This window comes from Giraffa tippelskirchi, chromosome 6, assembly GCF_054371585.1.
Source record: "Giraffa tippelskirchi isolate mGirTip1 chromosome 6, T2T-mGirTip1v1.2.pri, whole genome shotgun sequence".
Taxonomy (NCBI): domain Eukaryota; kingdom Metazoa; phylum Chordata; class Mammalia; order Artiodactyla; family Giraffidae; genus Giraffa; species Giraffa tippelskirchi.
This window is the reverse complement of record NC_137280.1, coordinates 167,872,007-167,898,724: the sequence shown is the minus strand read 5'-3', so window position 1 is coordinate 167,898,724 and position 26,718 is coordinate 167,872,007. Positions and strand designations below refer to the sequence as shown.

The 26,718-nt window shown below is 34.4% G+C and overlaps 2 protein-coding genes across 3 annotated transcripts in view; one reads left to right on the top strand and one right to left on the bottom strand.

Annotated features, from left to right (window-relative positions):
• CHD1 (chromodomain helicase DNA binding protein 1) overlaps window positions 1-24,576 on the top strand; it is a 72,569-nt gene extending 47,993 nt beyond the window's left edge. The window contains exons 23-37 of one of the 2 annotated variants that reach the window (XM_081498862.1): window positions 178-354; window positions 3,332-3,492; window positions 4,760-4,801; window positions 5,475-5,605; window positions 6,723-6,861; window positions 7,116-7,266; window positions 8,546-8,668; window positions 9,431-9,559; window positions 9,993-10,256; window positions 10,593-10,733; window positions 12,558-12,736; window positions 20,111-20,207; window positions 21,132-21,183; window positions 21,937-22,147; window positions 23,587-24,576. In XM_081498862.1, coding sequence (XP_081354988.1) covers window positions 178-354; window positions 3,332-3,492; window positions 4,760-4,801; window positions 5,475-5,605; window positions 6,723-6,861; window positions 7,116-7,266; window positions 8,546-8,668; window positions 9,431-9,559; window positions 9,993-10,256; window positions 10,593-10,733; window positions 12,558-12,736; window positions 20,111-20,207; window positions 21,132-21,183; window positions 21,937-22,147; window positions 23,587-23,932 — 2,343 coding nt within the window. In that variant the 3' untranslated portion in view covers window positions 23,933-24,576. The remainder of the gene's footprint in view (window positions 1-177; window positions 355-3,331; window positions 3,493-4,759; window positions 4,802-5,474; window positions 5,606-6,722; window positions 6,862-7,115; window positions 7,267-8,545; window positions 8,669-9,430; window positions 9,560-9,992; window positions 10,257-10,592; window positions 10,734-12,557; window positions 12,737-20,110; window positions 20,208-21,131; window positions 21,184-21,936; window positions 22,148-23,586) is intronic. The other variant, XM_081498863.1, reaches the window with a different exon arrangement.
• The window catches only part of LOC145509644 (uncharacterized), a 340,359-nt gene that overhangs the window by 253,657 nt on the left and 59,984 nt on the right, over window positions 1-26,718 (bottom strand). The gene's annotated exons all lie outside the window — the stretch shown is intronic.

Sequence of the window (26,718 nt, the reverse complement as noted above, 5' to 3'; positions counted from 1 at the left end):
AAATAAACTTAATTTAGCAATCATATTTGGTTTAACCCATAGTCATATTCATTATCCTAGGGCTATTTAAGTTATCTTATTCTGATATGCTTCGTCCTTCCTGATAAGAAGGAAAAAATGTAATTTAAGGATGAATAGTTCTTTAATTTTATTCGCTAAAATTCTGGAATTTATCAGGTTGCCAACTTTTCAAATATGGATGAGGATGATATTGAGCTGGAGCCTGAAAGAAATTCAAAGAACTGGGAAGAAATCATTCCTGAAGATCAAAGAAGACGATTAGAAGAAGAAGAAAGACAAAAGGAACTTGAAGAAATTTATATGCTCCCCAGAATGAGAAACTGTGCAAAACAGGTGACTTTTTAATTTAAAAGCTATTTCTGTATTGTAAAGAGTCTTGACACCTGGACTATCTTTTTTATGAGAAATGTTGGTGCTCTTTTCTTCTAATGACTTCATCGGATTTAATAATGCTTGTCTCATAAAATGAGTTGGAAAGTGTTCCTTCTTAACTATAACCTAAATTTTATAAATATACAACTATCAATGTATTTTTCGAATGAGTGTGGTTGGTTGTTTCAAGAAATTTGTTCATTTTATCCAAGTTGTTGAGTTTATGGGCATAAAGTTATTCATAATAATACCCCCTTACTATCCTTTTTGTGTTTATAGGATATTTAGTGATTTCCCTTTTTTTCATTCTGTTAACGAAATTAAAAGACGCTTACTCCTTGGAAGAAAAGTTATGACCAACCTAGACAGCATATTAAAAAGCGAGGCATTACTTTGCCAACAAAGGTCCGTCTAGTCAAGGCTATGGTTTTCCCAGTAGTCATGTATGGATGTGAGAGTTGGACTATAAAGAAAGATGAGCACCGAAGAATTGATGCTTTTGAACTGTGGTGTTGGAGAAGACTTTTGAGTGTCCCTTGGACTGCAAGGAGATCCAACCAGTCCATCCTAAAGGAAATCAGTCCTGGGTGTTCATTGGAAGGACTGATGTTGAAGCTGAAACTCCAATACTTTGGCCACCTGATGCAAAGAACTGACTCACTGGAAAAGACCCTGATGCTGGGAAAGATTGAAGGCAGGAGGAGAAGGGGAGGAGAGAGGATGAGATGGTTGGATGGCATCATCGATTCGATGGACATGAGTTTGAGTAAACTCCAGGAATTGGTGATGGACAGGGAGGCCTGGTGTGCTGCGGTCCATGGGGTCACAGAGTTGGCTTTGTGTGACTGACCTGAACTGATTGGCATTTTTTTTCTTGATCATTCTAGCTAGAGGTTAATTTTATTCATCTTTCCAAAGAGCCACCTTTTGGTTTTACTTTTTAATTTTCTGTTTTCAGTTTTGTTGATTTCTGTGTTTTTTTTCTTTCTTTCTTCTTTTGCTCTCCTTTTAAGTGTCTAAGATAAACGCTTAGATCATTAAGACTTTCCTTTTCTAATATTAGCATTTTTTTTAAGGTCCTGCTTTTTCTGTGCCTTGTGAGTTTATGTATGTATTTATGGCTATGCTGGGTCTTTGTTGCTGCTTGGGCTTTTCCCCCCTAGTTGCGGTGCACGGGCTTCTCATTGTGGTGGCTTCTCTTGTTGTGGAGCACAGGCTCTAGGTTGCTTGGGCTTCAGGAGTTGTGCCACTTGCCCCATTGCCAAGTGGAATCTTCTTGGACCAGGAATCGAACCGGTGCCCCCTGCATTGGTAGACATAAACTCTGGACCACTGAGGAAGTCCCAACATTAGCATTTAATGCTGCAAACTTCCACTGACCACTGCCTTTTCTGAATCTCCTAAATTTTGCTATTTGTTGTGATCTCATTTTCATTTATTTCAAAATACTTTCTAATGTTTTTTGTGAACTACCCCTTTAGCCCATAGGTTTTTATTAAGAAGTGTGTTGTTTAGTTTTCAGATATTTGGGGGATTTTTCCAGGTATCTTCGTTGTTGATTTCTAGTTTAATTCTCTTATGGTCAGAGAACATACCTTGTATGATATGAATTTTTAGAAATTTGTTGGTGTTTGTTCCTCAAATGAACAGAATGTTAGATTTTTAAATAATGGTAGCAATGCCATGCCAAGCTATATTGGGTCCTGTGGCGAGAGGAAAAACTTTAAGTCTTTGCATTAGCTTATGGTTTTTTAGAATACTGTTGTATTTCAAGATTATGTCTTGATTGTTGAATTTTTTGTTAGCTCCTTAAATTTTGAGTCTGAGGCAAATGAACACACCCCAGACTGCCCTGCCAGTTTTTGGTTTTTCTTTTCCTACAAACATATTAGGTCTGCTGTGTCCTCAGTACTGTAGTGAGAATGATCTGGCCAGGCTTCCTGACTGTCCCCTCAAAGGTGACTGCCTTCTTCCAGGCTTTCACCATGAAGGACAGTTTCCTCTCATCTGCAGCCCCGTTTCCAGTCTTTCTCATGAGCACCTGGGCAGAGCTGGTAGAGGCTTGTGGAGAAGTGCCTGCGAGTGGGTGCAGGTTCTCCCTGCGTCTTTTGTCCCCAGGAATCCTCTCCTCTCACAGTGGCTCGGTCTTCAGCAAATGTTAGCTGACTTTTCTCTTACCTTCTTGTATGGTACTTGATGTTTACCGTTCACGCTTTTCACAAGTAAGCCAGTGTTCGAGTTCCACCTCTTATAATCTGCATTTCCTTACTTTTATCCTATTAGATTGCCTTGTGATTTGATGTGTGTAATAGAAGTTAATGTTTTGTAGATTAAGTTTTTTTACCTTTGCGATAAAGATGACTTTATTGGCCAGTGTTCCTTTTCATTTCTGCTATCAGAAAAAATGTCTAGGAATGATGTTGCTGGGTTAGCAGAATGATCATTTTTAAGATGTTTGATACAATATCAAATTGCCCTCTGTTGTATAAATACCCATCAGAGGTGTTTGACTATCTTGTTTTTCTTTACCAATACCAATATTGGCTAGTATTAGTTAGTTAGTATTGGTCAAGTTGATGGACTAACTAATTAATTGTTACTGCATTGTTACTTTTAATTCACATTTTAAAAAATATACCAGGAAGTTGTATAATTCTGTTTGTTATTTGATTAATCACTGTTAATAACCTTTCACATATTTTTACAAAAGGACAATGGATATTTTCCTGCTGGTTTATGAGAATGTTTTAAGTGTTAAGACTATTAATTCTTTGACATTAATCTGCTGTATTTTGGGGGGTTTTTTGCTTTTTAATTTTGTTTATAGAATATTTTTGATATGTACTTGTTAATTTTGTCAGTCATAATGCTTTTGTTGCTCTTAAAACAGAAGCCTGCTTTAGCTAAACTTCGGCAAAATTTTGTTTTCAAATTCCAGATTAGTTTCAATGGAAGTGAAGGGAGGCGCAGTAGAAGTAGGAGATACTCTGGATCTGATAGTGATTCAATCTCAGAAAGAAAAAGGCCAAAGAAACGCGGAAGACCACGAACTATCCCTCGGGAAAATATTAAAGGATTTAGTGACGCAGAAATTCGGCGGTAAGATGACATATGACCATTTTTACTTCAGCTTGATTTTAGTAGGGGGTGAAATTAAAACAGAAATTCCACAAAATATAAAGTTTTAGAAGAGACAGATATAATTGTGTGGGGATTGGGTGGTTCTGATTTTGGTTGTTCTTTTTGAGTAAAAAATGAGTTTGGCATCTAATCTTTGCTGTGCTATTTATTGTTACTCTATTTGGACTGCTAAAATTATTTTGGTTTTATTAATGTGATTCAGAATAGTGGCCCTTTTGAATAATGAATGTATACTTCGATACATTATTTATTAAAAATTCTCACTGTATATGACTCCCAACATTACTGTTTATGTGGGAGTAATTTAGTTCCATATTTTTCTAGTTTTTTTACGCTGAGGTGATTGGTTTTTTGAAAATAATCATGTTAAAAGTGTTTGATATGTCCAAATAGGAACTGAGGTAAGATTGGCCTTGCAGATAAATTGTAGTTTTATTTCAAAATATATTTATTTATATATATACACAGCTTTATTTACAGAGGATGGGATAACAGCTTATTTTGTTTATGTAATATTTTTGTGTATGAAATTTGTGAAAGGTTGTTTGTTGTTGTATTTTGAGAATTTGTTGTTTCTTTCAAACTATTGTAACTCATTTCTTTTAAATCATAGACCTGTCTGATAAAGTTCTTCCTCATTTTTTTCTACCAGAAAACTAAATATATTGTTAGATTTTATTTAGGGTACTTTTATGGCCACCTGATTTGCTGGACTTTCTGTCTTTAGTTGAAGAGGCAGTGCAACTTCTTTTCCTGGATATTTTCCTTCATCCATCAACCACTTGGGTAGCTTTGTTCCTAAGGAATACTTATTTTTCCATTGTTGGTATAATGCCATATATCTGACTTAAAACTATATTCAGTAAATTTTTATCAACACTTGAAATGTGAGGAGGTGTAATATGATTGAGAATTCTGGAGACACTTCCTCTGATAGCCTTGAACCTTTTTTGTCTTGTGAAAATAATAAAGTAATTTCTAAAATAAAATTTAGCTTCTATTGTTTTATTTATATTGGTTTCTAAATATCATCCTGGGTGTTAAAATATGTCATCTTTATTGGTATCTAACCTTTTAACATTTTGATTCTAGCATAGCTTATTCATTTTTGTTAGTAATAGTACCTTGAATTATTGATAATATTTACACTAACAAGTATTATTTCTGTATATCTATTTTTTAACAAATAGTGAAGCCCACATTTAAACCAGTTATTTTCTGTTAGGTTTATCAAGAGTTACAAGAAATTTGGTGGCCCTCTGGAAAGGTAAACAAATTTGTCATTCTCAGTAGAATTACAGAATATGTTACAATGCTGTCAGTTTTATTTATACTATTCTTAAATTTTCTGCAACAGGTTTTTACAAAACTAGCCTGTAGAAAGCAAATTTCAAATAGATTTTTTAAAGTGTTTTAGTACTATCCTTAATTCTTTCTAGTCTCTAAAATTTTATCTATAAATGTTTTCTATAAAATACATGGTCTATAACATATTTGCATTTTTATAACTGTAAGGTACTTTTCAAATGCTTTTTCTTACCTTTTCCTTACAATCTTATAAAAATAGCAGACTCATCCGTAGAGAAGCTAAGTTGCTAACCTAGCCTCTGACTTCAGAGACCAGTTTTATCAGTTATTCTCAATAACTGCTGTAGCTACTATCTCAAGTATAGAGTGGCAGAGACTCAAATTGGTTTAATTCTATTTTTCTCCCCCAAACTCCACCTTAAAATAGAGATATTTTCTATTTTATTTTGAGAGGACCTGTATGAAGTTACAATGAAATACTTATGTAATTATTTTAGATGAAGAAAAATATCATTATTCATATTATCTGCTTAGTGTGTAATAATAAAAAAATTACAGAATTTTACTCTTATTTATGTCAAATGGCTTCATTTGTTCTGCATTTACCTGAAAATTGTATTATCTTATTACAGATTAGATGCAATTGCTCGAGATGCTGAATTAGTTGATAAGTCAGAGACAGACCTCAGACGACTAGGAGAATTGGTACATAATGGTTGCATTAAAGCTTTAAAGGACAACTCTTCAGGAACAGAACGAACAGGTGATATTAAAATGAAAGTGATTTAAAGAGAGATAAATGGAATTGTTGAAGTCTGCTTTTATTGAGTTTGGTTGATAGTATGTCTTAAGTTACCTATTTATTAGTCTTAAAAGATGCTTTGTAAAACCAAGTAAGGCCATATCCGGGTAATAGAAAATGGGGAACAGAACTGCATTATTGAAGGCAACAGAAACTATCTGCCTGGTATATTTTCTTACTGGGAGGTAACATCAGAAATTGTTAGTTCTGCTATATTTTTGTATGCATGCAAAGTCACTTCAGTTGTGTCCGACTCTGCAACCCTGTGGACTGTAGCCCGCCAGGCTTCTCTGTCCATGGGATTCTCCAGGCAATACTGGAATGGGTTGCCATGCCCTCCTCCAGGGGATCTTCCTGACCCAGAAGTCAAACTCACGTCTCTTATGTCTCCTGCATTGGCAGGTGGGTTCTTTACTGTATTTTTAGTCTAGTATAGATGAGATATTAGAAGTATATACATGTGACATTGGTTTTAACATAGGTACTTCATTATACTTTGTAATTCATCTTTCTAAATAAAAATAATTAGATAAGATTCAATAATTAGATGTACTGGAAAAAAATCATACCAAAACTCTTATTTAGAATGGCTGACAGGTTAATCCCAGGTAGTGCAGTGGTAAAGAACCCGCCTGCCAATGCAGGAGACTGAGGAGGTGCAGGTTAGATTCCTGGGTCAGAAAGATCCCCTGGCGGAGGAAATGGCAACCCACTCCAGTATTCTTGCCTGAAAAATCTCATGCACAAAGGAGCCTGGCGGCCTACAGTCCATGGGGGCTACAGGCCAAGAGTTGGGCATGACTGATCAGATGAGCACAGCACAGTGCATGTGCTTGCTGTAGTATGTGAAATGCTTTCTGTGACTCCTCTGTGCTAGATTATAATCACTAGTATGTAGTGAAAAGACTTGGAGTGAAATTTAAGGTTTGCCAGCAAGCCTCTCCCCTTAATGCAAATAAGTAATACTTAAAAATATAGGTAAATAAATACTACTACTTTTTTATATAATAACATACGTTGCTTTGTATTTTATAGAATTATATATTTTATACTTTTTAATATTCTTTTCCAAATATAGGTGGTAGACTTGGAAAAGTAAAGGGCCCAACATTCCGAATATCAGGTGTACAGGTGAATGCCAAGCTGGTCATCTCCCATGAAGAAGAATTAATACCGCTGCACAAATCCATTCCTTCAGATCCAGAAGAAAGAAAGCAGTGAGTTATTTTTTCTGTTGTAAAATACTTGTTACTCAATAATTTGGACATGAGTATATGTTAGAAGTGGTTTTTATTGCATGGGCAGTTTGAATGAAATGTTTTTTAAAAATAAAATAAAGCACAATTTTATGAAAACATAAAATTATGTTTTCAAAATAAAATATTTTGAAGTTCTAATGATCAAACATGGTTTTCAAAATTTTTAATGAGGCAATTATAAACTTGACAGTGGTTGTTAACTTTAACGATAGGTATATCATCCCATGCCACACGAAGGCAGCTCATTTTGATATAGACTGGGGCAAAGAAGATGATTCCAATTTGTTAATTGGTATCTACGAATATGGATATGGAAGCTGGGAAATGATTAAAATGGATCCTGACCTCAGTCTGACACACAAGGTACTGAAATACTTGATTCTGTTGACCATTCTTGTTAAATTGAATTTTTGCTTTTAAATTATGTTAGAAATAAAGTCAACTCAGAGTCAGGAAAGTTAGCTTTGAGATCTTGGCTTTGGAATCTGGTTTTCATGAAGGAACTGAAATGATTTCTAGACTCTGCTTTACCTCTGAAATTTCATTTCTGTTATTTTCACAGTATCTGGTTAAAAAGTAAACCTCTCATTTAATCATTAACTATATATATTAATCAAGAGCAGAAAGGGATTGTTTTGTGAGTGTGTGTGTGTATATTTAAATACCAGTGTTTAGGAATTTTGGTGATTTGATGCTACCACACTCGTTATAGGCTTCCCTGGTAGCTCAGCTAGTCAAGAATCCGCCTGCAATTGAGAAGACCCCAGTTTGATTCTTGGGTCGGGAAGTTCCCCTAGAAGAGATAGGCTACCAACTCCAGTATTTTTGGCTTCCTTTGTGGCTCAGATGGTAAAGAATCTGCCTGCAATACGGGAGACCTGGGTTCAATCCCTGGGTCGGGAAGATCCCTTGGAGGAGGGCATGGTAACCCACTCCAGTATTCTTGCCTGGAGAATCCCCATGGACAGAGGAGCCTGGGGGGCTACAGTCCGTGGGGTTGCAAAGAGTCGGACACAACTGAGCGACAGAGCACAGCACAACACAGCATACACTCGTTACAATCATTTCTTTGCCTAGAATGGGAAACACTGGAGGCTTGCCCAGTTCTTATAATTTATCTTTTTATATTTTACTTCTTCATGGACAAGTGGGAACCTTCAGCTATTTGTCATTTGCTACTATGAAGCAAAGTTAGTTTATATTTTCATTGTAAAAGGTTTCTCACAGTGCCTGCTTTGGGTCCTCTTCTAGATGGACGATACTTTATATTCTAGGGATTTTTGTATACCTCATAGTTAAATACACTGTTTAGAAGGAACGAAATCTAAGAATACTATATGATTTTAATAACACTGACTGCTAATATACCATTATGTATTTGAAAGAAATTTCTAACCTCATACTGTGTAGTCTTTTTATGAATAGAGGGATAGTTTTCTTGTGTATTTAGACTTCATTTCCAGAGAAAGAAATCTTTGTGGCATAGGTATAAAAAATATATTTTGCATTCAGTGTTGTTTATTCTTTTAAGAGTTGTAACTTTTCAGCACATTATACATGTTTTTTATGAGAAAGCATTTTTAAATGATTATTTCTCATGTTATTTATTAAAGACAAGATGAAAAAATTAATTGCTTTTCAGATTCTTCCAGATGATCCTGATAAAAAACCACAAGCAAAACAATTACAGACACGTGCGGACTACCTCATCAAATTACTTAGTAGAGATCTTGCAAAAAAAGAAGCTCAGAGGCTTTCTGGTGCAGTAAGTTAAAATATGCTTAAGAGCACTTTACTTTTGGATAAGATAAACCTAGTTTACCCATCACCCTAGATTCCTGTGGTTAACGTGGGCTCATCAGTGTATTTATCTGTAATTTAGTAGCTTTGTTTGAATACGGTAGTATTTTGCCTTAACTGATCTCAGCATTCATGTTAAAACTCTAGTGAGACATGTCTTTCAGAAGAAGAATCTCTTTTTTTCCTAGTATTTAGTATGGGAGCAACTTTTGGAGTGAAATGGAGTGTTTTTTGAGAGGTCAAGCCTCCATTACTGTTTGATTTGGAGACATTGAGCAGCTTAAGGAATAGAAAGTATTAAAGATCACCAAGCTTATATTGATTGTGCTCCATGAAAGAAGGAAAAAGGCAGTAAAAGAGGTGATTGGAAACTAAAGCAACCTTTGAAAGTTTACCTGTGACCACAGTGTCAATAACTACCTCTGTACTATTTAAAATAATTTCTAATGCTATCTCGGGTGGCATTGTTTGGTTGAAAATAATAATTTAGGATTGTGAACAGCCCTCTGACTTCTCTCTACTCTTTTTTTTTTTAAGGATTCACATTAATTTGCATTTGATTAAGCTATATCACTTTTGTTGATAATTTTCTAAGATTGGTGTAGCTTAGTACCAACAGACTAAGGATTAGGTAGGAGTGTCTATTCTTTTAGCTTCATAGATTTAGTATTTAAGATTTTTTAATGGAATCTGTGGGGTTGGTGAGAATAAAAATAATTATTTTTAGGGAGGTTCAAAAAGGCGAAAAGCAAGAGCTAAGAAGAATAAAGCAATGAAGTCTATAAAAGTGAAAGAGGAAATAAAGAGTGATTCTTCTCCCTTGCCCTCAGAAAAGTCTGATGAAGATGATGATAAGGTAAGAATTGTTTTAGAAAAGCAACCTGTTACATATAGAAAAGGGCACATGGCATGTTTTCAGTATGCTTTACATTTGAAATTTGAACTAGGCTTAAAATTTTACTTTTAGATACTGGAGTCCTTTTTTATAGTTTGTTGTGTAGTGTCATTTATAGAATAGAATTCTACCATCCAGTAGAATATCATATGTCACTAAAGGGAGAGAGCAAAGGTCCTTCCTTTTCAAACATTTGCCATTTGAAGACATTGTCTCATTTTGTTATGAATTTTGAATGGGATTGGCTTATCTTAGTTTTTATTGCATGTATCATTACTAATGGGATTCTGGATTATTTCTCTCAGAATCCACATACATGCAATCAGTCATGCAAAGAAATTAGTCTTTGTCAAGATTTGGTTAGTAATACATTGGCCATACTTGCACTTTTCAGGATGAAATCACTTCTGTGAAACATCCAAACAAAAAAGTTAAAACAGAAAGAGACAGTGAAGAAAAAACTGAGCCAGATGTTTGTATAAAGAAGGAACCAGAAGAAAAGAGGGAAGCAAAAGAAAAGGAAAATAAAAGAGAACTTAAAAGGGAGATAAAAGAAAAAGAGGATAAGAAAGATATAAAGGAAAAGGATTTTAAAGAGAAAAGAGAAAACAGAGTAAAAGAAGCTATACAGAAAGAAAAAGACATAAAGGAAGAAAAGGTATGCAAATCATAATATAAAATTTAGAAAGTGACACAATCAGCATATTTACATTTTAGGAGAATAAACTGCCTGTCAGCCTAGTTCTTTAAAAATACATGCGTATCTAGTAGAGTAGAAAAACAGGTTTAAATCCTTTTTTAGATGCCTTACCTAATAAGTAACATCATAGGATAGCTTTATTTTTGGTTTATCCAAGTGGGGAAAAGATAAAATACATTAGGATGTTAAATGTGAATACACTTGATAGACTACGATGAGAGTAAACTGTCTTCTGGAGGTGTTAATCATTTTTGCCTTTCTTGTTGTTGTGTATTTGTTTTCTCTTTTCACCAGTTGAGTGAATCCAAGTCTGAAAGCAAGGAAAGATCTAAGAAATCTTCAGTGTCAGATGCTCCAGTTCACATCACCGCAAGTGGTGAACCAGTGCCCATAGCAGAAGAATCTGAAGAGCTGGATCAGAAAACATTCAGCATTGTAAGTAGTAGAGTTTCTGGTTATTAGAAAAATACCTATAACGTTTGAGTTTATATTCATCTTTTAAAACTTTAAATTTAGAAATGTATTTGAATTTGATAGTACTGCAGTTCATAGTACTGGAGTTCTTACTGTTCCCTTGAACATGTCAGACAAGTTACAGGACGTTTTTACTTGCTCTTCCCTTTGCTTGAAATGGCTTACTCCTTCGTTTTCTTTAGATATCTGGTCAAACATCACCCTTGCCTGAAATCTTACATAAGGTAGAAAGCTCCCTGCTGTGTCTTACTATTTTTTTTTTTTAAATCATGGTTGTCACCATTTTAAACACTATATCTTGTTTATTTGTTGGCTCTATTCTCCTACTGGAGTACAAGCTCCATAAAAGCAGGATCTTCATTTTATTTACTGCTCTCTTTTCTGGGTCTAGAACAATGCCTAGAATATAGTATGTGTTCAGCCTACAAGGGGCTTCCCAGGTGGTGTGGTGGTAAAGAATCTGCCTGCCAGTGCAGGAGACACAAGAGATGCAGGTTCGATCCCTGGGTCGGGAATATCCCCTGAAGAAGGAAATGGCAACCCACTCCAGTACTCTTAACCTGGATCCCAGGGACAGAGGAGCCTGGCTGGCTACAGTCTTCAGGGTTGCAGAGTTGGATGCAACTGAGCATGCACCCACAGCAGAATATAAACTACCAAAATTGAACAAGAAATAGAAAATGTAGAGAACAAATATGAATAACATAAAAATTAGAAAAGAAATATTTTCCCTTTTTAAAAAAGTGAGGCTTGGCTGAGTTCTGATTTTAACTAAAGATACATAATTCCCAGTGTTTCCAGTGTTATTTAAATTATGCCTGACAAAACATGGAGTTTCCCAACTGATGTGAAAGAAATAGGTCAATAAAACAATAAAGTACTCAGAAACAAATTTTCACATATAAGGTAGACACCTGATTATAAGAAAGGCCCTTCACAGCAGGGATGTGAGGATTTCTGTTTTTCAAATAAATGGTGGCATTAGGTCAACTAAAAACATTGTAGTTGACTCATCTTTGCATACCCAGAATTAACCCTACTTGGATATAATTACTATAAAATTTAAAGTTGTTTTTGCCTTTATATACAATAAAATTTATCTGTAGTTTGCTTTTTTATTTTAGTCTGGTTTTGGTATAAGGTTAATAGTTTTTATTATACAAATTGGACTTTATTGAATGGTACAGTTTTTGGTATGTTGTCCTTTTACTAGCATTCTAGTGATATGTAGGCCAAGGAAAAGATTGGTTTCTATCAAACACCCTGACATCCCTGACTACCTACAATAGGATAGCAGCAAAATTCATCATTAGGTACTTTGTTTTGTCCCAAGGAGTTAGAAGAATAGACAGTTTATACTTGTGGCTATATTGAAGTTATAGCTTTGCCAGTGTATTATATAAAGTTTCTTTTACATTTTCTTTTACATTTTATTCTGTATTAGAGCCAATACAGAATATTAAGTTATACTCTGAAATATTTTATCTTTTAACATTAAGACTGTTTAGAATGGTGTGCTACAGTGTAGAAAATAACTGTTTTTGTAAAAAGTAAGTAAAATCCAAGGCTTTTACTTACACAAAGATTGATTTTTAAATGATAATGGAAAACCTTGCTTTCTGAATAAAGTCTGAGTGGAAAACGCTTGACATTTAAGAGCTGTGAGGTGAGGTTTAATGCTCATTTCATGCTACATTTACTCATGTGAAGTATCACTGAAAGAAGTAGCTCTGTGTTGAATTCATGCCTTTAATACGTAGTTCTGCTTTTCTTTTCCTATTTAAGTGTAAAGAAAGGATGAGGCCTGTCAAAGCAGCATTGAAGCAGCTTGATAGGCCTGAGAGAGGCCTTTCAGAAAGAGAACAACTGGAACATACTAGACAGTGCTTGATAAAAATCGGAGACCATATCACGGAATGTCTGAAAGAGTATACAAATCCTGAACAAATCAAGCAGTGGAGAAAGTAAGTGACGTATTTTTCAGGATGTGTTAAATTTGTAATTGTGTAACCCTCTGTTTGTCTCTTACTTGTCTCTAGGGCTTCCTTGGTAGCTCAGTTGGTAAAGAATCCACCTGCAATGCAGGAGACCCTGGTTCGATTCCTGGGTCAGGAAGATCCCCTGCAGAAGGGATAGGCTACCCACTCCAATATTCTTGGGCTTCCCTGGTGACTCAGCTGATTAAGAATCCTCATGCAATGTGGGAGGCCTGGGTTCGATCCCTGGGTTGGGAAGATCCCCTGGAGAAGGGAAAGGCTACCCACTCCAGTATTCTGGCCTGGAGAATTTCAAAGAGTTGGACATGACTGAGTGACTTCACTTCACTGTTTGTCTCTTGTATTTCAGTTTCTTTTTCACCTCCTGATGTTTAGGTTATAGAATGTTTACAGAGGGAGGCTGATTGTTTTCATTTTTTTCCTTTAAAACATTTTATAAATAAGTGATTCCTTAATTATGCATAATGATAAACCACAGGTGGCATCTCTGCCTTTAAATAAATAGTGAAAGGTGTTTCATTAACATTCAGATTGCATTTTATTCTTAAAAATTTCCCCAATTTACCAAATTATTCTCAGTAATATCCTCAAATATCGGTGTGCCAATTTGTTACATAAATTTCACAGTTCATCTTCTCAGTATGACTATAAAGCCTTGTAAAAATAAATGTCCTCAAGCAATGTAAAATGCAGACTCTATTTTCCCCCTTCATTTTAGAAGTAGCAACACATTTGATCTTAAAATTGTAAATCTGAACTATGCTATGATGTGATATTAATCACTTAATGATTACCAAATCCAGGTCACTGTTAAGCCAGACTACTAGACAGGCTAGGAAAACAATAAAATGAGCATAAAATAGTTATTGATAACTGTTTATTAACCTACTGATTTCTTTGCTACATGCAGTGCAGCTGCATATCAAAACAAAACACTTTAATGACACATTCCTGCAGGAGACATGATAACACTAAATTAAAAAAAAAAACAACTATCCTTATCCCCTTCTTAAACTCAACCAGTACTCGTTTTAGAAAGAGGAGATAGGAAGTTGATAGTGATCACTAGATAAGTGAAGCTGAGCTCATGTCTAAAGAAATTGAAGCCTGCGTGGACGGTAAGAAGAGTCTAAAGCCACGTGCCTGTAATGACGTGGGGTGACCACTGAGGTTGGCGTCACAAGACGTGCATACTTAGTTGCAACTTGCCTGATTTTTGACTTTAAGGCCTTAAACAGTTACCGCAATGTATGAGCCCCCTAGTATTATCACCTGTAAAATGTTAAAGACTGCATATTTTTCAGTTATTGAAGAATAATGAAAGATTTTTATGAAGAGTGTGTGTGTGTTAGTCGTTCAGTCATGTCTGACTCTCTGCGACCTCATGGACTGTGTCCTTCCAGGCTCCTCTGCCAATGGAATTCTTTAGGCAAGAATACTACAGTAGGTAGCCTATCCCTTCCCCAAGGGTCTTCCCAACCCATGTATAGAACCCAGGTCTTCTGCATTTCAGGCAGATTCTTTACCTGAGCTACCAGGGAAGCCCTTTTATGAGGAATGGGAGGCAGTAATTCTCAAGTACTATATTCATAGTGTCTAGTTAAATATTTTATTTATGGTTGGAATATATATATACTGGAGCTTAATGCTTTCCTAAATACCATATAAGAGAATTATTCCATTTTTCTCAAACCCTTATCTACTCATACAGTGACCTCTAAAGTATAGAACTACAGGATAGGAATACAGTAGGAGTTCAACTATATATACCAGGATTAAGTGAGAATATAGCCACATTCTCTGACTTCATATTTAAGAGCCAAAGTTAAATTTTCTGTATCATTGACTCCTGAACATATTCTTGATTGTTGTTTGTCTGAGATAAAATTAGAAAATAAAAGAAATGCAGTGAGTCATCTTTAAAGCTGAGTTTAATTAAAGGATTATATTAAAATTATTTTCTGCCTTTAGTGTAAAAGGAGCTTAATTTCTCTCTGAAAATACTTGTGTACTACATACCAGTTTTTAAACCTTCATGTAATTATAGAGTTTAGATTTTTGAGTTTATGAAAAAGGCAGAGTATCAATTTTACTGGCTTTTTAGATTAGAAATGAGCAGCATCTTGTTGAAATTACATGTTGACTAATACAAGTAGTTACTTCAGGTTTAGTTACTAGAAAAGGGGGAGGAAAAAACCTCTAAAAGAAGAGAGACCAAATAGCCAAGAGACTTGTCTTTGTGTTCGCCCTTAACTTCCAAGGTTTTATTCCTGTTTCTACACAGCTGGGCAGCTTACCTTTTGTTTTTCCTCCCACTCTTATCTACCTTGATTTCATGTTCCTTGGTACTTATTCCTGCTGCCACTGTCTCTGATTATACCAGATTCCCTTAAATGGTAAAGGAGAACAGAAATACCCTAACTGAGAAATATTTCAAGAGCAAATTAGTTTTTACTCAGTGCTGTCTTGGAGAAAATTGGGGGAAAATGTAGAAGCAAGGGAAAGAGTCCCTTGTATTAAAGGTTGAACTTCTGATCACCCGACCCTACCCCCACTCCACCCTACGGAACACAGCTACGGTTACTGATTCTACAAAAGGAAGAACAATCAAGACCTTACCTGCAATTATAGAGACTTGATCCATGATTGAACTTTAAGCAAATTTTTATAGTAACCATAATTTTATAACCTGCTTTATTTCTTGCTTACGGATGTTTATATACAAGTATTTTGGTTTGTATATAAACATGAATAGTTGATGACGCAATGAGACACTAGTTTTTTATTTAAGAATCACTTGTGATCTAGTGATAACCATAATAATGTATATTTGTGTTTCCCTTGTACTTTCCAATGCTTCGTTCTAAGATCCCTTTAAAAATGCTCTGTTTAGGAAGTCTTAACAGTTATTAGTTCCACTTTACAGAAGGAAAAAAAACTGGACAGGTAAACAACTGTGTAGAGCTCGGACCTGGGTATGGAAAGGAGGCATGTAGCGCGCGGACTTCAGCAGGGCTCGCACGCCTGCACTAGTTCCAGGTCTGGGGTTTTGCCCAAGATCATACAAGTTAGCAGGTGATACAATTAGGACCAGAATCTAATTTCAACTCGATTTTTTTCTATGGAAAAGGTATTTTTAAAGAGAAATTACTAACAAAAACACAGTTTATTAATTCCCTACCACTTTACTCTTTTGAGTTAACTGTAGAATGGCGATAGTATATAAATTCATTTAAGGGCTAGTTGAGTTTTCTCAGCTGCTGTGGATTTCACTTCACTCAGGTATTATTTAATTTTCTAAGTTTGTCCCTGTGATGGACAGGGAAGCCTGGTGTGCTGCAGTCCATGGGGTCGCAAAGAGTCAAACACGACTGAGCGACCAAACTGAACTGAAGTTTGCTTATAAATTTTATTTCAAGGTTAATGTCATACCTGTAGTGAACGTTTTAACATCTTCTGATGACCATTTCCCTAACACAGTGTTGTTAAAAATTTAAAGACATGCTGATACTTGTGGGGAGGAGGGGACATAAAGACATGCTGATGCTGATTCTTTTTAGCCTTTTGTTGTAATAAACAACAAAACGAAAACTAGAATGTGCTCATTATCTTTAACGAATAACTCGAGTACTTTATACATTAATAGAACCCAATAACATTAGTCACAATTTTAATTTCATTTATTTTTAAACAAGACAAAACTTGCATTTTACTTTATTATATTTGACTTCCCTGTTAATTTCAGGTATACAACATAGTGATTCGATAGTTTTATAGATTATGTACCATACAGAGTTTTATACTATTGACTGTATTCTTTGTGCTGTATGTTACATCCCAGTGGCGTATTTATTTTGTAACTGGTAGTTTGTACCTCTTAATGCCCTTCACCTGTCTCGCTCATGCAGCTGTGCACGTGCCCTCTGGCAGCCACTAGTTCTCTGTGAGTCTATTTCTGTTATATGTTCTACCCAACTGGGTCCATCCATGTTGTCCCAAATGGCAAGGTTGTATTCCTTTTTATATCTGCGTAATATTTCTTTGTATGCGTATGCATGTGTGTTGTGTGTGAGAGAGAGAATTCCACTTTTTAATCCATTCATCCATCTATGGATGGACACTTAAGTTGCTTCTGTCTTGCCTTTTGTAAAATAATGCTACAGTGAACATGGGGGTGCATATATCTTTCTGAATTAGTGTTTTCGTTTCCTTCAGAGAAGTACAGAGGAGTGGAATTGTTGGATCATATGGTAGTTCTGTTTTTAATTTTTTGAGGAACCTACATGCTGTTTTCCATAGTGACCATACCAATTTTTATATTCCCAGCAACAGTGCGTGAGGGCCCCATTTCCTCCACATCCTGGCCAACACTTGTTTTTCCTTTTTTACAAAAGCTGTTAGGTGTGAAGTGCTACATCTCGTTTTGGCTCTGATTTGCATTTCCATGATGGATTAGTGATATTGAACATCTTTTCATGTACCTGTCAGCCATTTATATGTTTTCTTTAGGAAAATACTCAGGTTCTCCACCCATTTTTTTCTGTTGCTTTTTTTGATATTTTAATTTCAAAATAAGCTGTTTTAGTTTAATGTCAAACAATGGATAATAATGGGATTTGGCTAATTAGTATATAAATTACAAAGATTTTAATATATTTAGTATTGAAGTTGTTGAATGATTTGATTTCCCCAACTGCTATCTGATATCTTTCATGACTTGATATTAGCTATTCGTTCTTTCATTTCATTGATAATTGATTACAGAGAATAGTATTGTCTAAAGAATGTTTCAAATAAAAAAATTACTCTACTTTACTTAATGATATGCATGAAGTGTTTAGAGGGAGATACACTAATACCTATACTTTTTCTTTGAAATGCAAACAGAAATTAGATTGACAGAGGGATGGATATATGGAATGATATGTGATAAAGCAAGCACAGTAAAATGCTAATAAGAGAATCTAGGTATTAAGTATATAGGTGATCGTTGTAAAGTTCTTTTGTATCTTTGATGTATGAAAATTTTCATGATGTTGAAAAATTAACAAAATAAATATGCATGTGTATTATGAAAATGTTCCATTAGTTTAAATTAGCCTGCTAATATTAGTCTTGATAACTTGATAAGCCTTGTTAATACGCTGCATATTTTACTTAAGTAGCCACAATTTACAGGCTATATGAAGTATTACTAGCAAAACATTTTGAGAATATATATATATATGCACATTAAATATAAGGGTTTGAGTGACTGCTCTTTAAACTGCAATACATTTTTATAGTTTTTGTAAAATTATAGACCCAAATATTGATGAAGAATAGGTATCATCTTATACTGCAGTTAAGCAAACAGCTGTCGCAAACTAAATTTAAAAAGAAAGAAAAGAAAGCACTTGAGAAAGCCACAACTAACTTAACAACACTGGTAAGAATTCTTTTAGAAATCACCAGTTATCCATCTCTGTATGCACATATGCTGGGATAATTTTGTAGTTATTGCATAACACACAGATTTCTGATTCCTAAAATCTACTAACACTTAGCAATGTCGGAGAAGGCAATGGCACCCCACTCCAGTACTCTTGCCTGGAAAATCCCAGGGACGGGGGAGCCTGGTTGGCTGCCGTCTGTGGGGTCGCACAGAGTCAGACACGACTGAAGCGACTTAGCAGCAGTAGTTGAGTAGTTTACTAGCAAGCAGCTCTTCACACCTATCTGTGTTCAAAATCAAAAGGCTGGGAACGTTTGATCTTAGTGGAAAAAGAATTAGGAACCCTGTCTTCTGGCCTTGCCTGGTCACTTAGTCTCATTCCCCCCATCTGTTTATTTTTAAGTTCTCTGCTACATTTGACTGTAGGCACAAAGACCTGGAGGATGGTTACAGGTTAGGTTCTTTATACAGTTATCTCATTCAAGACTTCGTAACAGTGTATGTTTTGTAGTCCTGGGCAACTGATGCTTGGTAGTTGAGAGAAACATGTGTTGGCTATTAAGAAATCCCCAAATTAAGTGCTTTTGTTATATAATTCTATTTATCCCATAAAAAGGAATGAGAAGTTATTTTCTAGCTAAGGATTTTTCTTTTTTAGACTTTCTTACTTCTGTTACTATCACTGAGAGATGACTTTCTTTTAGGAAGTCATTATTCACACACCCAGGGTTTTATTATTTTTAAAAAATCACATAAATTTGGACTTGTGCCTCAGTGGTAAAGAATCCACCTGCCAGTGCAGGAGACATGAGTTCAATCCCTGACCCAGGAAGATCCAACATGCCTTGGCGCAACTAAGCCCGTGTGCCACAGCTACTGAGCCCCTGCTCTAGAGCCCGAGAACCACAACTGCCCAGCCCGTGTGCCACAGCTACAGAGGCCCACACACCCAGGGCCCACGGCTCTGCAGCAGGAGAACCCACACGTCACAACTGAAGACTAGCCCCCATTTGCTGTAACTAGAGAAAAGCCCACGCAGCAACAAAGACCCAGCATAGCCAAAAATAATTTTTTTTGTAAAAAAATCACTTAAAATCTGTGCTTGAACTCGGTAAAGATATTGATGTTGGGTAGTCCACTAAACCTCCATCATTGGCTATTTAGTAATTTCTTTACTCTGTTTATGTAAGCAAGATTCAAAATCTTTAACATACCTACTGAGAGGGTCAAGAAAAACTGTAAATATATGAAAATATTACTATTATAGTGATGGCACACAGACTTCAGCTCACTGTCACTGATTAGTAGTGGCTCTGAAGAAACTCTGTTGAGAAGAATCCAAAGACTACATCTGAATTTATGAAGGAATACCATGGTCAATTACTAATCCTAATCCCAGCACTGGGATGGGAAAAGGGGCGTAAACATGGAATATTGTCCTGGGCTTACAGTGTCTGATCAAGTTACTCTTATGACGATTACATCACAATTATAAAATGACAGTAGCTTTTTAATACATTATTCAGGACTTCTCTTTCATAAGCTCAATCCATGTTATCTGATGATATTTTACTTGAACCGCTAACATAGTTTATTCCTTTTATATCTAATCTGAACCATAATATGAATCCCTTCCAGATTTGTAACTTTACTTCTCTTTGGTTTCAAAGTAGGATTGATTACTACTTTTCAAATCCCAAGATTAAAAAATGAAGGAATTTAGAAGAGAAGTAAAAGTTAACTGTCTAGTTTTATTGGGAATCTTATCCACCTATGAAGGTTTTTTTTTTTTAAATGCTAGAAATAACATCCTGAGACTTTGTTCCAGAGAGGGCTAAGATGTGTGTGGGATTTCATTAAAAACTTAAGTATTTTCCACCAGACTAATTTGCCTTTTATTCTTCTAGAAACCTGTGGATTTTTGTATCTAAGTTTACTGAGTTCGATGCAAGAAAATTACATAAATTATATAAGCATGCTATTAAAAAACGGCAGGAATCTCAGGTAAGTAAATGCATCATTTTTCTTTATGTTATTAAAACAGATATTCTTCCTTATACAAGAATTCAGCTAATAAATGTAGAAGGAATAAGGGAAATAGAAAATCTCTATTAAAGTATTAATACTACAATAAAAATTGTTGCAGGTAAGATTCTCCAAGGAAAAGTGGGCAAGAAAACAAGACACTAGCATAGTCTGAAAGTATCTCCTCCCAGATCTTTATTGATTACAAAGAGAAAAATCATAGCTTTGTAGAGGAGAAACCTGCCTTAGCCACTTTAAACAAGCAATTAAGATTAATGTCACCAGTGATAAGACATATACTGACATCATGAACTCCCTGTACTGTGTACTGAAAAAGGTACACCACTTTGTGGAATTCTTGGCAAAAACGAATCACAAGTCAAATCATGAGAAAACATCAGATAAATCCCAGTTGAGAAATACTGTGTAATTGTCTAGTACTCACCAAGTGTCAAGGTCTTGGAAGAAGAGAAACTGCCCCAGATTGGAGGAAACAAAGAGGACCTGAGTCCCAGATTGGATTCTGGAGAAAAAGAACCTTAGTGGAAAATTGTGAAATCTGAATAAAGTCAGTAGTTCAGTTAACAGTATTGTACTAAAATATAGGTTTGATTAATATACTATGGTTATATAAGAAATATTAAAATTAGGAGAAACTGGTGAAAAGCATATGGGAACCCTCAGTACTATCTCTGCAGCTTTTCTCTAAGTCTAAAATTATTTCCATTTTTTAAAAAATGAAGTCATGAGACCCATAGTTTCTGCTTTTAAAAAATATCTGCTGTTACATTTAGACATTCTAATAAGGGAGAACTTCTTTTAGCATCAGGATTTTCTTTTTCATGTTTTACAATGTTGTTTGAAGCCACTTAAAAGATTCTTACATATGTGTATTTATTTTAGCAAAATAATGACCAGAACAGCAGCTTGAATACTCAAGTGATTAGAAATCCAGGTAAGTCAGTCTTGTTAATTGTTTTGGAAAGTCAGTTTAAAAACTGGCTTTTTTTTTTTTTTTGCTGGGAGGGTGAGGTGTTCTAGATGATATATGCCCATGTTAAATCTAGTATCTTAATAATCCTTTTTAGCTTATTAACTTTTCATAAATCACTATTACCAGTTTCTAGAAATTATAGAATTGTTGAACATATTTTTAAAAATTATTTGGAATATTAATAGGTTGGTTAATATTAATAATTATATTAATCTAATTAATTGAGTGATTAATTGCTCTGTGCAAGAGTCATACAAGTATAGTATGAGAAGGAAATGGACCTTACATTTTTCTGTTGTGATTCTTCACATTTCAGATTAAAGTAAACCTATTCATAAGCCTTAGTATGGCTTTTTATAAACTATTTTCTAAATGCTTTAACTGCTTGTATTTGGGAACTGGACAGTCAAGAATCTGCCTGCAGTACAGGAGACTCAGGTTCAATCCCTGGGTTGGGAAGATCCCCTGGAGAAGGGAATGGCTACCCACTCCAGTATTCTGGCCTGGAGAATCCCATGGACCCAGGAACCTGGTGGGCTCCAGTCCATGGGTCTCAAAGAGTCGGAGAGGAGTGATTGACTAATACTTTCACTTTCTCACTTTTGTTGGTTGGAGCTGAAACAGGAGTTCTTATAATCTAGCAGTTAAAATTACTTTTGTTTACCATGTATTTTTTTAAGTCATTAACAGAAGTTGGACACTTTTATCTAACAGATGTGGAGAGATTAAAAGAGAATACAAATCATGATGACAGCAGCAGGGACAGTTATTCATCTGATAGACACTTATCTCAATATCATGATCATCATAAAGACCGACATCAGGGAGATTCGTACAAGAAGAGTGACTCTAGGAAGAGACCTTATTCTTCTTTCAGTAATGGTAAAGATCATCGTGATTGGGATCACTACAAGCAAGACAGCAGGTAAACTCGACAGTTTTAAAATTTTACATATTGATGTCTTTATTTGTTGTGTTTGACTTTATTGACCAATTCAGTTTTCTGGTAACCAAAACATGTCTTATGTAAAATAAAGGTAACAATCTCTATAAAAATGAGTTTTTAATTATAAATTTAAGGTCAGAGTAATAAAATATTTAGTGTAGGGAGTTCTATAATTAGTCATGGGATTCATTGTTGGTTTGGAGAATATCAGCTAAAATACTTTTCAAAATATAGTGAGGTAAAATAAAAGATTGATGGACTGTGGCTGAAGTGTGATGGTGAATTCTACGTTCCATTGCATTTAAAAAACCTAATTTTTGTTTGAATAATTAATTTATGTGAAAACAATTCATTGAGGTTAAATTTAATCAAAGCAATCTGAAGATAGTCCTGAAATCACGAAGTTTTCTCCACTTACTGTTTTTTTGAGGTCTAAGTAGTAAACAACTGGAATATAATAACAGAATATATTTTACTCTTGTTGATAAGGGAATATTTTCATTTAATAAGCCAAATAAAAATACCGAGACGAGTTAAAGATCAGAATTCTGATCTTTAACTCTTCTCGGTATTTTTAAGAAATTAATAGGTTTGTTTGTATTTTAGTTGTGCGCACTGAAATTTCTTCTGAGAAGCACAGCCACATCATAAACTTAGAAAAGTACACAGTGAGAAGGAAAAGCTGTATTTGTCGTGGTAAATGTTTATAATTTCACAGACTTGCATAACAGTTTATATTGCTTATAATAAGGACCTTTTGTGAACAAAAAACCATTAAAATTATGTTTGGTGTATTTTATTTGAAAAGGCAGACATCTTAGAAATTACTTTTCATTAAAGTCCCATAAATTTTTAGCAGACTGCCACACATTTTGTGTGGAGTAAATTTCACAGTGATTTATATATCAAATTTTCCTACATAAATAATCAGATTAAGGAAGCTTTTAATAGGCATCACCAACCAATAAAAGTTCTCTTTTATATATATATATCATAGGCTGTTTTAGAGATTTTTCTTTATTTTTCCTGCTGCAGACTCAAAAGGCTCTGATTTCAAGGGTATTTTAGATGGATATTGTTATCTTAATTCTAATTAATTAATTCCAATAAAGATGCATTAATACAAATGATGCATAGAAGAAAAAGTAGCAACCAATCAATCTTAAATGGCCATGTGAAGTTAGATGCCATCTGAAGTCGTTTGTATGGTTTCACTTTAGTTTTATGAATGGAATAGTTTTTCCAAAGACATTCAGAGATAATTTTTCAGTGATTTTTAATGAACTCACTTATGAAATTTTGTGATGAAACACTGAATTTGTATACAATTAGAAGTATGCATTATTTTTGTTTTAATAAGATTTGGAAATATTTCATTAGCATTGCTAATTTAAAATTCCTAATTTCTCTTTTATTAGATATTACAGTGATAGAGAGAAACACAGAAAACTGGATGATCACAGGAGTAGAGACCACAGACCAAATTTGGAAGGAAGTTTAAAAGACAGAACTCATTCTGATCATCGTTCTCATTCAGATCATCGGTTACATTCAGACCATCGATCAAGTTCTGAATATACACACCATAAATCTTCCAGGGATTATAGGTATCACTCAGATTGGCAGATGGACCACAGACCTTCCAGTAGTGGCCCCAGATCTCCACTAGACCAGAGGTCTCCTTATGGCTCCAGATCTCCATTTGAACACTCAATTGAACACAAAAGTACACCTGAGCATACCTGGAGTAGTCGGAAAACATAACAAAAACTGATACTGTCTTTCTGGACTTTTCTTTTAGCCATATATCATAAACCAACACAGTAATTGCCTTACGTGACTTGAAAGATATAAACAGATCTTCTGTCAGTAGCAGTATTGTTACTTCTTTCCAGGATGCAAGGTCTATTATCCCAACAGAAGAGAAAATATTTTTATATTTAAGGATTATGCTGCACTGTACTACAAATATTGTAGTACTATTTTTTTTCTTTTTTAAAGAAATGGAAAATGTTTACTATTACAGGGACCTCAACACTGCCCTTCCATATAGGCTGGATAAAACTGTTTTTAAGTCAGTGATTTTAGACTGACGTCCATTTAAATTATGTTTGTATATGAACTTTACTCTTACCTGTGATCATGTTTCAGGAAGGAATGAAAGAGAGTTCTTTTCTTAATAAAGAAAACACACTCAAGGACTTTATTCACTTTCCAAAGCTACTTGTTTACATTGTACACTGCGACCACCTTGCCGCTTTTCATCACAAGCTTGAATATTTAAATTCTGTACTTATATCTGTAAAATAGCCAGGAATTTCCTGTTTGTGATCTATTATTATGCCTTTTTACACACACACAAACAATGGCTGTAAATTATTGTAAATGAATTAAATGAGCTTTCCTTACTTCCTTCCCCTTCTCAGGCTTTTTTTGACTGTTCCTTTCCCTACCAACTCAGGCCTTCTTATTGTTTAAATATATATATATATATATATATCAGTGTAATAACACTTTTTAATGATTTGTCTTGATGGAATCATTGTTTAGAATGTAAAAAAATGGGGAAAGGGGCCACTTAATTCCATTATAGTCCTTTTTATATTGACTATTTTATTAGATACATGTTATTTCTTTCCTTTTCCCTTTTTTAGTCAATATTGTGTAACAGAATGGTGAGATGATCTGTAAAATCTAAACTGCATGCTCTGGAAACATTTTTTTCAGATGCATTTGGTTTAAAAGGGTAGGTCTGTGAACACTTTCAGAATCCGAAAGGCCAAAAGTTATTGTAAATCCATTTGTTTTCCTTTTCATGTGGGCAATAATGTCAAATGTGCTATGCAGCCAGGTAACATTTTAGATAAACTTGATTGACTTTTAATAAAAACTGTTACAATGCACACTGATTGTATATAAAAACCTTATATATGACAAATTAAATTTAAGAAAAAGGATATGTGGGCTCCTGTAATTTTCTGCTGCATTCTTATTCCCTCAAGCACCTAACTTTTTTTTTTTTAAGTAGTAACATTTAGTTTCCAGAAAAGAGTATTTTGGTAAGCAGTTGAACATTGTTAATTTGTGGCACTACAATTAAATCTATTTTGAAGAATATATGAATATATGAAGTAAAATTTAGATAATAGAAATCTTTGCTGGACTCTTGATTTTCTGCAGATATTATTTTAGAATGCCTTATATTTATTTACAGATTTTATTTTTATTTTGTTATATTCAGTGGGAATTTTTTTAATCTTGTGGCATACACTCTTGGATGTGTGCTGTGATATAACACATTTGAACCTTAACTTTGACAAATATATATTGATATATTCCTATAATATTCTTAAATATGTCTATAGATTAGCTGTGGGAGTGATGTACAGATATTTGTCTACAGATATATTTTTAATATTTTCCTTTTATCCAGTTAGGTCTAAAATTTACACTATGTGTACTAAACAGAGCTTCTATATCCCCCCAAGCCTTTTTTAACAGCAGTGATTCCTGTTTAGATAGTTATCTCAAATGTCATTTCCTGGTATGTCAGATAACTTGTGGAATAACTCAATTTTGATAAAAGTGATAAAACAATGCTGGTATACATTTTTGTAAGACTTATCATTTTTTCCACTATTAGTATAAATGATTACTTTATTCCACAATATAACATTTAATAAAAAAAATTGTAATGCTTATTAAAGTCATAATATTAATACAGCTAACAGATCAGGATTGACCTTTTCCATTCATCACTTTGTAGCTAGGACATACGCATTATATCCTATTGTGAACATTTCATAACTCAATACTACATTTTTGAGACAAATGGACTCTTAACTTTCTTAACAGTGCTATGTTTAGTTGAACATTTCAGGCAACTAATCAGCTGAGTTGAATGAAAATCTACAACTGTATGTAACATTTATTAATTGATGGCAAATATGTTCATTATTTGTAAGAATCAGCAATTACGTAGAAAACGAACAAGCCATACATTTTTAAAGAGAAAATGGAGAAAAACATCAGTACACAGGTATGATAGGAAACATTCTCTATAAAAATATGCTTAATTTTTGTTGTTTTACATGCTCATTCTGATTTGCCATTTTTATCCATTTGTGTTTAATTTTTTAAGAACGAGGTTATGCATAGTACTGTACTAATTAACCCTCCACCTTAAAAATATACAATAAATGATTCTTATTAAAAGCAATGGTCTGTTTGCGTATAAAGAAAATATTCTTTGCTTAGGGTATGTTAGAAAATAATTTTCAGACTGGAAAGCTGTGAAAAACAAGTGTGAATGATTCGTTTGTTAATTTCAGAGTGAGTGGGTTAGTAAAATGAGAACCTTTGAAGTTGCATAAAATGTAGACTACACATGTAATTTCTCTTGAGATCTGTGTTTGAGGTTAAATAATGGAAGGTTTGTGTAGATTATACATTGGTTTACCCAGATTTCACTTCCTTGAGATTTATCCAGAATATACACAGAGGGTAGATGGCATAATACTATCTGCACCACATTACTGTTTCTGACTAGA